Genomic DNA, 13473 nt, shown 5'->3' with positions numbered 1-13473 from the left:
AGTATACTCCACTGTCAAAATCACTTCTTCTCATTCTTTGATGATCAGCCAGATGTTCTTTATTATGCTTCCCCCATCCCTCTGGTTCCTAGATTGTGATAACCCATTCATCTTTTTATTTATCATTTTCTTTTGAAGCAGTTAGGTGGCACAGTGAACGCCACACTGGACCTGCAGCCAGCACTTAAAATCCTACCTCATTTACTCCTTTCTCCTTTTGCTAAGGACTGGATAAATGGAATTTAAAAGGATTCAACATAGCTTTGAAAAGAACACAAATCCAATTCTTCATTCCCTCCATGTTTCTTCCCACCAAAGTTAATAGACACCTAGGCAAGTTACTTAACCTCTGAATGCCTCAGTCTTGTCATCTGCAATGGCCATAATGGGGATAATCATAGCACCTTCTTCCCAGGATTGTTGTGATGACAAAATTAAATAATATTCGTACAGTACTTGGAAAACCTTAAAGTATATAAATGCTAGCCCTATCATTATCACTATTTTGAATAAATATCAGATAGGGTGGTCTCTTTAAAAACTACCCTCTTTTCAATGAGGGTTTCAAAGATTTAGACCCAAATTCCAGTTGTGAGTTTCATTCCACCAAATGTTGGTGATATCTATTGGTTCAAATGTGTTTCAAGCTCTGGCTCATCTTGCTTGTTGCTTAAAAATCATGTGTGTATGGGTCCGTAGACCACGTGCGGTGGTTAGGAACCACTGGTGTAGAGCTGATAATTAGTGTCAGCCCTCAAAAAATTAAGAAGTAGGAAAGGGCTCGGTGGGGATTTCCCTTCTTTTCTAGATCTTTCTTCTACTCTTTGACTCTTTCCATAAACATCTAGTGCTTCTCGCTTCTGACCACTTGTGGATCTCTACCCAGATCAGTCCTTCCTCCATGGTGCCCCATGCTTTCTCTCTACCTACTCCCTCTCGCTTAAACCTCTTTGCTTTGTCCCTTTCCTTCTTAGCTCCTTGTCAACTTGAAAAGCAATCTAAGAAACTAATTCCTAATAAGGTGTTAATGACTGACAATAGCTTAATGTAGCCCTATAGGATGTTTGCTTTTTAACTATAACCCAACTCTTCCAACTCCTAATCAAGTATTCTTTCCCCTATAAAAATTACATGGTTAAGTGGATGACCTTGCTTTATTATTTCTATTTAGGATCTTGTATACTTCTTACCTCTAAGGCCCTATTGTTTTCTAAGGAAAATTATTAAAATTACCATTCAATTTTAATTATGATTAAAATCACAATTCAACTTTGTGATAAATTCTTGTCATCCATTAATTCGGCAAGACTGCTTTTCCTAGTTCTCAAAACATGCAACACACAATAAACAGTCAAAGCTTATGCCAGATCACATCTTACCTGGAGGGGCTTGAAGCTCAGCTGAAACCCAACTACTTTGGAAAAAACTGGAATCACAATGAAGAATTGTCTGCACGCTTGCCGAAAATCCCTGGTGAAGTACATTTACACTTCTGCTTTGGGTCCTTTGAGTTTCATACTGGAAATAAATCCCGGAAACCATGAAACATAGTAAGGAAACAGCCATAATAAGGAGACTACTTCAGTTAGATAAACATGGTTTCCCATTTTTGGAAACAACATCTAACCACAATGCAACAAAATAGCTTTGCTAGGTGAAATTGCAGCTGGATAAAAATCAACATTGGAACTTCCTGTGGATTTCCACATTGTCTGTGTGATGGGCTCTTCTGTTTTCTAGTTTAGATTAAAAAAATTTTTCCAAAAAACCAAGCTGCAATTCTAGCACATGTTCTTTTTCAATAGTAAGAATTTAGAATACAGCTAAATTTCCTTCACCTTTATTAGTGCTACTCAGGATGCAAAATACAGTGTTTCAATCACTTCACCCAAAGTGTATTCTATATCAGGCTACAAACTAGATCACTTTTGTGGGAAGACCAAGTCAGGCTGATTTGGCTCGTTTTCCTTCTTCAGTGGGTTTAAGTTTGGGATTATATGTCATGTAGAAAATTGAATCAAATGGACTGTGTACAAGAAATACATATCTTCAATACTCACATCATCCTCATTTGGAGTATGAATTCTCACTTTATATTTTACACTATTTATCTTTGGGTCCTGATCAGGATTTGGTTTCCATTTTAAAAGAACTTTAGATAAACCAGTTACTATAATAGTGAAGTTTACCGGTGGGAGAAGTAAAACTGTTGAATAAAAGGAGAGAAAAAAACCAATATAATGTTCAATTTTTATATTGGAAATGAAAATACAATGACTAAACCATCATTCTAAAACAGAGTTTCTTAACCTGGGGTCTGTGATTTTTTTTAGAAATATTTAATAACTATTTCAATATAACTGATTTGCATTTGTAATTCTATGTATTTTGTACATTTAAAAACATTCTGAGAGGGAGTCTGTAGACTTCACCAGATTGCCCAAGGGGTCCATGACACAAACAAAGGTTAAGAATCCCTGCTCTAGATATTGCCTGGCACAACATAAATGAATTATCATAATTAGCTTCATTAGTTTCATTAGCATAAATAATAATCTATATCAGAAAGCATCTCCAAGTCAAATATGATTTCTCTCTATATTTTCTAATCCAAATAGTTCACCTTTTGTTGTTGTTTGTCCTTCATTTGTTTACATGTTTAAACAATGGGTATTATGCCATATGATTAACAATTTTCAGCCCACTTCTCTACTGTTAACTAGGATGATTAAATAGGCACCGAAAACAAATTGATTTTTTAATGCATTACTGTCTTCCTTCGCTTCTGATTGGCTACTCATTTTCCCCAAAACGTCTCCTGGGCTTTGTCTACATGTAAAAAACTGACTGGTCCATTTTGGTTCTTTACGTCATGTGACTCAATCAGGCAAAATTTCAAAATGGTTTCTGCAAACAATCACAGGTCAGTTCTCTCTTCCTTTACCATTAAGTCCAAACTCTTGAGGGAAGATCTGACACTTTGAACAAGAGAACTGAAGGGATCCAAAAAGATTTTGAGAAGCTAGAATAATGCAGCCATTCTAAAAAAAAAAGGTGAAACTAAGTTCGGCATGGTAATGCACTCCTGTTCCTGCTGCTGAGGAGGCAGAAACTGGTAGATTGCTTGAGTTCAGGAATTCTGAGCTATAGTAGGGCTAAAACCAACCAGGTGTCCACACTGTCTATCACCAATATGATGAGCCCCTGGGAGTGGAGGCCACCAGGCTGCCTACAGAGAGACAATCTTGCCTGGGTGACCAGTAGTGGGATTGTGTTCATGAGTGGCTGCTACACTTCTAGCTCAGGAGTGATAGAAGGAAGAGGAGGAGGAGGAAGAAAGAGAAGGGGAAGCAGGATAAATATAAAATCCCTCTTTCCTGTATGATTCCTATTGAACTTACATTCTGCAAATAATGGGAAACCCAGCAACACAAGGTCAAGGTCAACCATAGGTGTTCATGAAAAATAACATTAAACATGGCAAATATATTCTTTAACAGATTTAAAAAAAACCCACAAGCTGAAGTAAGACAAGGGTGGGGTAGGGACTGCCCATTCTTCTCAGGTGGTTTTCTTTAGCACTCCGGTTCCTAGAATAAGTATCCCTGAGATAAAGTAACACAGTCACACAATTCATGGACTCTAAACATAGACCCTTTAGGGAAAGATAAAAGGAAACATACCTGTCCTTCAGGCACTGGAGGCCAAAGTAGTATCTGTTACAATAGTATATTTAAAGGACATATATCCCGGCAGGAATAATCTCCAGCCAATATTATGGACATACATACATACATACATACATGTGTCTATGTACATATACATAGACACACACATATACACATATATTTACATATACACACATTATATATATATATATATATATACACACACACTCACATACATGCACACAATTCTCCAATTGAGGTTCTACTTAATTTAATTTAATTTACTTAATTTACTATTACTAAAAGAGAAACACATTTGAATCTCTGTAGTTATTACTTACTTTCTTTTTCCAGACATAAATTTGCTTGCAATACCACAGCTGACCCAATGACAAACAGGAAAATCAACACCATGATGATCATATTCTATTGAAAACAAGAGGTCACATTGAAAATCACCCAGCAGTGCCTTTTAAAAGTCTAACAACTAAATACTAATATACAGTCCAATTCAATCCAACGGACAACATATACAAATTTTAAAATCCTATGTTATCATTGTTCTTGTTTCTGTTATCCCTTTCTTACTAGATATCACAGAGGTCTCCTCCACTAAGGTCATCCCCTGATGCCTACCTAGGGTCTGGGTCCTTGAATGGGCCCTGGGAACTTGAAGGCTATTTCACAAAAGCAGAAGATGTGGCAGGGCCAAATAAGCTACAAGGGCTTCAAGCACAGACCTGGAAATGACCCCCGGATGCCTGTTGCCCAAGGACCAGCCTAGCTAAGTTTGGAAAGACTCATCACCAACTTGGTCACATGATGATGAACTGTCTGACCACAGCAATGCACAAATAACTTCTTAGTGATAAAGAGGCTGTGATCTGTCGTACAAGTTAGCAAAGCATAATAGAAGGCAATTAACAACCTTTCAGAAGCTGATCTCCAAAAATGAATGGCCCAAAGAGCAGTCTATACAGCTCCTCAACAAAAAGTATGCAACACAGCCACAGTCATTACCTAGAACAGGGTACAAAAGAACAGGATGGGAAGTGAGTCCACAATAGATACTGATGCAAAATACATGCTGACAAGAACAAACTTTTCCATAAATAAAAAGACAAAGACAGATGAAAAAAGGAAAATATCATAACATGACCCCAGGGTACTCATAAATAGTACGTCACATGGACAAGCTTTGAGACTATAGTTGGAGTGTGTATTCTCTTAACAGACTTGCACAGTGCCTCCTTCTCAACATTTGCTGCTGACTTCCCAAACCCTCCTTCCACATGTACATACATGTAAAAAGCTTACACTATGAAAGACTCAAAAAAGAGACTTACAAAGGGTGGAAAGCCTACTCGCTGTCCTTGAAGGGCTTATACTTTAGTAGAAGACATTAAAAATGAAATGAATAACGATGCAAGACAATCTATTTCTGTGTGCTCCATAAATAGCATAAGTAAATATAAAAAGATAAATAAAGATGTAATAAGATAAAAGAAGATATTTGTAAAGTGCTTTGCAAATCTTAAAATGTTACATAAATGCTAGTTATTATCATGCATTATATATGTACAACAGTGATAGTACATGTTACAATATTCAGAGAAAAGAAAGACAATTATAATAGGGACTAGTCAGAAAAAAGAACTTTCATAAAAAAAATCATAGCTGTGATGAGAAAACAATCTTATTGTTCCATTCGTAAGAAATGGCTGCAAATCAGTTGGGGAGAACAGAATGGAAATCTTAGGTTTCTTTTTTTGCCCACTTTGAAATCTAATTTGAAGAATCGGCTTAATCTAGAAATACAAAACAACATCCTATTGATCATGACTGGATCTATAGTAACACATTTAGTATTTGCAGTTCTTTATTAAAATTAGACTAATTAAAAGCATATAGAATATATTTTCTTCAGCTTTTTGAGATGGGTCTTGGCTAAAATTGAAATGACACTTACTTGTGAAATGACCTGGAATCAACTTTCCTGATTATTGCTGAATGACTATGAGGCATACACACACACACACACACACACACAGTATGCATATAGTATTGTGCATATATGTATATATGTATGTATATGTGTGTGTGTGTGTATATATATATATATATATATATATATATATATACACATATACATATACATACACACACACACGTATATACATAGGAAATTACTTCTCAATACCTCAAGGCCCTGTGTCTGGTTTAGTCAATATGGGTACTCCCTCCACTGGTATCAGAGGCAACCTTCCAAAAACTTACTAGATAATCACCAAGAGTCACTGTCCATAGAGACCCTTCAGCCATAGCGATAAGCCTCTCTGTACTTCACTAAGCTGGTCCTCAAACAGCGGATGGACAGTCTATTGTGACAGCCTGTGTGGTAACACCCACCGTTGAAATAAATAGCACAAATCAATTATTTTCCAAACAAGAGTGTATTAATCAAAGTTTTCCAGAAAGAAAGAAGACATTGATTTGTGTGGAGGGTTTTCCTTCCTTACTTGAAAATTCCACACCAAGTAAATATACTTCAAAGCCTTCCAAATCCTATGACCAACCCACTCTGACCACCACTGATCTCATTAACCCAGCACAGCAGAAAGGGGACTCTTTTCCAAACTCTAGTCCTACTTCACAAACTGTCCAGTGAACATTTCAGACTGGATATCCTATAGACATCAACACACCCACAACAGAAGTCATGATTTTCCCTCCTAAACCTCTGCCTCTTCCAAGGCATAACAGTTCTCGGGATCACCCAGGCTTGCCACTTTGGTGTTCTCCTTGACTCCTCACTTTCACTCACTCCATATATCTAATCAGTTGCCAAACCTTAATATTTCTGTCTTTATATCTCTTGTATATGTCCCCTTGTCTCCACTCACATAGTCACATCCTTAGTTCCGGTTTTCATCAACTCTCACCTGCACTATTGAAATAGGCAGCGAAGGGCTTAGTAAATAGAGCATTGCACTTGGAGTCAGGAAGACCTGAGTTCAGACACTGCCTCAGACACTTACCATCTGCATAACTTTGGCCAAGTTATACATCCTCTTTCAATTTCCTCAACTGCAACATGGGAATAATAATAACACCTCCCTCAAAGGGTTCTTGTAAGGGTCAAATGAAATAGCAAATGTCAAATACTTTGCAAACCTGAAAGTGCTATCTAAATGTCAGATATTATTATTGTTATTAATTGGATCTCCCTGATCTTCACACAACTCCCAAAGTGGCTTTCTTAAAGTCTAAGCATCCCACACCTCTCTTCTGTTGCCACCCATAAACTCCATTAGCTGTCCTTTACCTACAAGATCAATAGAAAGCCCTTCCCAACCTGATCCCTTCCTACCTTTCCAGTCTCCTTATCAAATTACAAGGTACCTTAGACTCTACAATCCAATTCATCATTTTACAAATAAACTAAGGCAGGGAAGTTAAAAGAACCTTGAGCAAGGTAAAAGAAGCAGTAAACAGCAGAGATGGGATCTGATCCCAGATTGAGATAGATAGATTGATATATGGAGAAGAGAAAGACAGAGTGAGAGAGAAGAGAGACAGAGACAGAAAGAGAAAGAGACAGAGAAACAGAGAGACAGACAAAGAGAGAGACAGAGACACAGAGAAATAGAGACAGACAGAGAGACAGAGGCAGAGACAGAGAGACAGAGAGAGCCAGAGAGAAAGAAAACATGTGGTTACATGGAAGGTAGTCTCAGGAGGGAAGTCTCTAGCAGATGGTGGTCCCAGGAAAGAGTTTAAGCTGAGTGTTAAAGGAAGCTAGAAATTCTAAGAAGAGGTGAGCCAGAAAGGCATTACAGGCATGAGGGGCAGCCAATGCAGAAGGAAGGAGATTGGAGATCGAGTGTCATGTGGAAGAACAGCAAGTACATAAAAATAGTCCTTGGCTTAATGTTGCAACAATTCGTCTAGCAGCTGCTGTAGGGGTGTAAGACCCACCAACAACCAGCACACAGAAAGCTACCAACACAGGTTCTTTGATCTGCTTTACTAAGGAAAGTAACGTTAAGGGGTTAATAATCTCAATTTAATCGAACATACAAATATCATTCACTTAGTTCAGGGGAAAAAACCAGCACCCTGAACTTCAGAGCAAATACAAACAAATTACAAACGTACATTTGTAAACAGACCAAATACAATTCATAGTTACCAAGAAACCATCAACATCTGAGTTCAGCCGGGAGGCTCGTAAGAGCAGCTGCCCAGAGTCCCACACCTCCAGGGGTGAAAGCCTTAAGCAAATAGCTCTGTCCTCTCTTTTTATACACTCTTTAGCTGTCATCTGAGAGAGGAGAACTCAAGCTCCTACTATTGGCTCTGCTTTAGCAACTCCCCTTAGTAACCCTGAGGGCTTCACGCCCATGTAGGCTTAGCACCTAGTAGATATGGATTTGGGCCTGGGACTTTGCACCTAGTAAGGCTCAATCAACTAATCATTTAAAACAGTAAGAAAGTCCCAACTTAATTAATATTACACTTAAGGAGATCACATTCAAATGAAGGAGACAACATGTAAATAACTAGGTGTGTAAAATATCCATCTATTCATCTATCTATTGATAAATCTATGTATCTATATGAGGGAGAGGGAAGGAGAGGGAAAGAGAAAAAGGGATTTAAATATATCATCAAATTCCTGGAAGAGAGGAGAGGGTAAGAAGACTGGAAAGGGAGGAAGAGGCCAGATTGTGAAAAGCTTCAAACAACAGGACTTTATATGTGATCCTGGAGGTAAAAGGAAGAGTATGGAGTTTAAGAAAAAGGGGAGAGACATACTTAAACCTACCCTTTAGGAAAATTTCTCTGGGAATTTTAAGGAGAGTGGGTTAGAGTAGGGAGAGCTAGGTCTTAGGTATTAGAAGGTTTTTCAGTAGTCCAGGTAAGAGGTGCTGAAGGCCTGAATCAGGTGATGGTTTTATGACCATAGACAAGTCACTTACCCCCTCAATGCTCTTGGAAACTTTCTGAGACTCTAAATTGCTGAAGTCGGCCAGTCAGTTCACTGGAATTTTTAAGTACTTCCTATGTGCCGGGCACTGTGTTAAATGCTGGGAATATGTAGAAAGGCACAAGACAGTCATAGCTCTCAAGGAGCTCACAGTCTAATGGGGGAGATAGCATGCAAACAACTTTGTACAAACAAGCTATAGGCAGGATAAATAGGAAATAATCCACAGAGAGAGGGCACTAGCATAAGGAGGATCGCGAAAGGCTTCCTGCAGAAGGTGGGATTTTAGAAAGGACTCAAAGGAAGCTGGAGAAGCCAGGGGCAGAGGTGAGGAGAAAAACATTCTAGGCATGGGGAACAGCCAGTAGTGCCTTCTTTGTGGGGAGTTCCTTTTACCAAGAAAATCACAAGCCTAGAGTCAAGCCTCCCAGTAGTAGTAGTGGTAGAATGAAACATGCAACAAGAAATTGAGGGTGGGTGGGTGTGGGAGGCAGAAGATATCCTTTCTATCCTAATAATGATGTTGTCTGAGAAGACTATATTTTCCTAGGGAATTAATTTGAATATATATTAATGTCAACAAGTTCATTATTAAGAATCTTAGAAAAGAAAAAAATGTAATATGGTGACACTATAAAGCCCATAGGGGAATTTTATTTGTCTATTTTGGTAAAGTTACTTCTAATTATATTCATAATAGTATTTCAAAGTCACTGTTTCTTACTATACATTCAAAACAAAGATCTACCTCTCTATTTTTGTGCTGCTAATTAATTTTTGAAAATGATAACAAAGCAATGGAATAGAACTGTTAGATATCTCCAATAGGAATTTATAATATCCTGGAAAACCTGTGGGTTTTCTGGACCTAACCTTGCTCCTACCCCTATTTGCTAACCCTATGCTAGTTCTTTTTTCTAGACAATCCCCTTCCTACACACACACACCTGGAGTTTCTCATGCTGGAAACCTCCAGTTCCATGGCCAATCTTTGGTACCTTCTTGCCTATGAAGACATGGTTGGAAAAGGAATCAGATACATCTGAGCAAGGTTCCCCATCCCCATTTATTCTAAAACACCTGGACCACTGCCCCACCAATGAACTGTCTCATAGGTCACTCAGCTGGCTTTTTGAGGATACCTCTAGAGATCTGGTTACATTCAAGTACCAGCAGGCACAGGGTGCACCGTCCCTCCAACCTGATCTAAAGGCCCAATTCCCACTCAGTTGAGGGCCTAACAAGAGCAAGTGCTAAAGGGAGCCTGTCTTTGTTCACTTCCCTTTCCCCTCTCCAGGTCCTCCCGACCATGTGATGATCATCTCCTCTCCCCCTCCCACATCCTCCTCTCCACCATCACCCTCATGGGGTAAGAACCAACTTCAACCCTAATCAGCCCTGTAAGCACACTGCCCAGCTCTCCAGGCCTTACCATTGACTATGTCAATACACCCTCCAGACCCCTCAGTTTTTTCCCCTCCCCATCATCCGATCCTTCTAATATGTGCTTTATCCCACAGGAAAAACGTGAGCTTCTTGAGAGCAATGAATGTTTTGCTCTTGTATCTCAAGTGCTTAGCATAGTTCTTGGCCCATAGTAAGTGGTTGTTGTTCAGTTGTTTCAGTCCTGTCTGACTCTTTGTGACCCCATTTAGGGTTTTGCCATGTCCTTCTCTAGCTCATTTACAGATGAGGAAAGTGAGGCAAACAGAGTTAAGTGACTTGCCAGGGTGACACAGTTAATAAGTATCTGAGGCTATATTTGAACTCAGGAAGATGAGTTCCTGACTTCAGTCCCAACTCTCTACACACTGCGCCACCTTGAATTTTTTTTTCACTTATTCACTCTTTCATTCATTTTTGCCTATTCATTCATTGTCATAGGGATATGACCTTACCTTTTCTTCCCTTTCCCCCTTGCTCATTCATGTCTCTGTATATATCAAGTTAGGCTTTTGCCTTCCTTGAGCAAATTAAAATTTGCCTAATAAAAATCATTTGCTTTTAACATCACTGGCCAATCTGTTTCTTCTGTGGAAACTTTGAAGGTGCCCAAAACAGCTTCAAGTGACTGAGATGAAGCTGTTGGAATCATATCAATTTATCATGTCCTGCAATATGAAAGTTGTACAAAGTAATCTTAGTAAAATTGTGACTGCTGAAATCCCATCTTACTTTATATATAACACTTGTATTTTTATTTCCTCTTCTTTTTCTTAATGATCTTTTCCTTACTAATGATGAAATAACTTTAAAAGTAAAAAACTGTCCCCTGGTCAAAGGAAACAATAAATAGGAATTTGATGTAATAATGAAGACCAAATTAATGTAATAATTTAATAGTTGCATTTATATAACAATTAAATTCACTTTGTATGCATTATCTCCTTGGAGTCTCAAAATAACTGTGTGAGATATTTTATCCTGTAAGGAAGATTCTGAGTAAGATGGAACAAGAAGAGGAGAGAGGCTAGAGGGGGTGCCCTATGCATTTCAGGAAGGTATACCCACAATCATACAATGGCCAGAATTATTTGTTCTCTTCGGTGATGGAATGGTGAGAATGGATCAGCTGAAACCCATCATGCTGCCATAACAACTCAGCAGTATGGCAGGATCATGAATTTCAAGCTTGGAAAGATCCTCAAAGATCACCCAGCTTAGCTGCCTTCTTTTAACAGATGAGGAAACTTGAGGCTCAGAAAAGTGAAGAGACTTGACTAAGATGACTCAGGTAATAAGCAAAGCCAGGATTGGATTCAGGCTCTAAACTCAGCAGTGCTATAAACTGCCATCTCTGTATGAAAAAAAAAAAAAGCTGAATTACTCCTTATCTTGAGCAAGTTTGACCTTTGTTTCAGTGTGTAAGAATAAAGAAATGCAAGGATGCTTAAAATAAGACAGGAATACTAGTGTCGGAATGTGTTAAATAGTTCATTTCTCAGTGGGAGGACTTAATATAAATAGCCAGTATCAAACAATTCTCCTAATGAGGATGTCAATAAATCTTATCTCCTTTCACTATAAAATATGGCTAGAGCAGAGGCTCAGGAGACAACAAGTCCTTAACCTACAAATCTGACATAATTGCTCCAAACTCTACCTCTCGGAAGGCTCTCGATAAGGTTCAGCTCGGCAGTTTAATGTCCCTCCAGCGCGCCCTGTTTACCTGGCACGGCATTTGGCTCCTATTTTCAAATTGATGAAGCGACATTATCACAAATAGGACTAAACTAGTGACCCAGCATAAAGAAAGAGAGATAAGTTTTGATCTAGGCCGGGAGATCACGGACAACGTTGCACAGTTGAGCAGTCTGCAATGGAATTTCCCCTGGCATTCCAGCGAATTGCTGAAATTCAAGCTTCGAAAATTGGTTTTAAAAAAATAATATTAAAAAGGACATTCTGCCCCCAAACTAATGCCGCTGTTTGCAGGAATTTTTTTTTAAACCCGAGCCCTACTTTCAGTATCTTTCTGAGTCTGTTGTGGTCCCACCCAATTCCAGATCAACCTCGATGAGCTTTACCTCTCACTGAAATTGAACTGCTGCCTGCAGGATTTATGCTCCACTGGATTTCACTGCACTGCACGTAGGCGCTTCTGATTAATGGCTGGAAATCTTTCTTGGAGGTACCTCGAAGGCTCAAGTCTGGTATTGAAATAAATACGTAAAGGCCTTCATTGCTAAAGAGTTTGACACGGTCCAGAGGACATGTGGTGTTTAGGAGATGTGTTTAAGAGGTGGACGGCCAGGAGGGGGTGGGGGTGGGGCAAGGAGAGGGAGGAAAGAGGGAGGGAAGGGGGGGAGGGAGGGAGGGAGAGAGAGAGAGAGAGAGAGAGAGAGAGAGAGAGAGAGAGAGAGAGAGAGAGAGAGAGAGAGAGAGAGAAACAAGGAGAAACAAGATTGTGACTCCTAGAAATAAGAGAAATTATTTCATCTTTTCAGAAGCTCCTTACACTTCTTAGTAGGCAGTCTCTATAACTCATAGGGGCAGGGGAAAAAATCACCACCTGATAACCAATCTTGTGGTTGTGGCACTCCAAAGCACTCCAAACTTAGCTCTCCCCTTACAACTCAGTAGGAGTTGGCCAAGTCAGCGTTGGCTGGCAGAGCTTTGGGGAGCGCGGGGTCTGAGAACTCTTACAGCGTTACAAACCAAGGAAATCAACTAGGGCTGCCCTCCTCTGCCCCCATTGCACCTTAACCACCAAAGACTATTCTGCCAGTCTGTGACTTCTGATTTTAAGGGTGCTCTTTGTCACCTGATGTTACGTGGATAATTGCGAGAGCCAGGTTGAAGGAGGGGGAAAGGCTAGCAACTTCAGGAATCATCCCGCTTCTTTCCTCCCCTCCTCTGCACTCTCCCTTGGTATGGCACTGATGTCCCCAAGTACTAAAAGGAAATTCAAGGAAGAAGGTCAATAAACTATAGAAAAAAAACAAATCCTGCATAATAAGAAACAAAAGGGCTGAGCGAGGTAGGAAGCCAGTCTGTAAATTGCTCTTCCTGTGAAGATTTCATGGCTATACTCATCTATATCTAACCCTACACATTTATTTAAATATATGCATGTGTATATGTACACATGTACATATACTAGAAATTTTCTCAGAGGCATTTTTAAAAAATAACCCATTCTGTCTCCCAGATATTTTTAAGACCATACTAGTTAAAGATACTAGGTAGATTAATGTTTTTGTAAGGGGGCAAAAAAAACAAATCTTCATTCTAAACTTGAAAACAATCGCTATAACTGTTAGAAAACAGTCTGTCCCAGCACTCAGACAAACTAGAAGAACTTTCAGTATAGTA

General features: G+C 39.1%; 1 protein-coding gene across 1 annotated transcript in view; it reads right to left on the bottom strand.

Annotated features, from left to right (window-relative positions):
- The window catches only part of IL5RA (interleukin 5 receptor subunit alpha), a 44915-nt gene extending 40824 nt beyond the window's left edge, over window positions 1-4091 (bottom strand). The window contains exons 1-3 of the mRNA XM_036739452.1: window positions 4010-4091; window positions 2061-2206; window positions 1380-1518 (exon numbers count right to left, since the gene is read on the bottom strand). Coding sequence (XP_036595347.1) covers window positions 1380-1518; window positions 2061-2206; window positions 4010-4091 — 367 coding nt within the window. The remainder of the gene's footprint in view (window positions 1-1379; window positions 1519-2060; window positions 2207-4009) is intronic.
- Window positions 4092-13473: the final 9382 nt, after the last annotated feature.

The sequence above is a fragment of the Trichosurus vulpecula genome, chromosome 9 (genome assembly GCF_011100635.1).
Source record: "Trichosurus vulpecula isolate mTriVul1 chromosome 9, mTriVul1.pri, whole genome shotgun sequence".
Classification (NCBI taxonomy): domain Eukaryota; kingdom Metazoa; phylum Chordata; class Mammalia; order Diprotodontia; family Phalangeridae; genus Trichosurus; species Trichosurus vulpecula.
The sequence above is the reverse complement of the archived record's forward strand: the minus strand, read 5'-3'. Positions and strand labels throughout refer to the sequence as shown.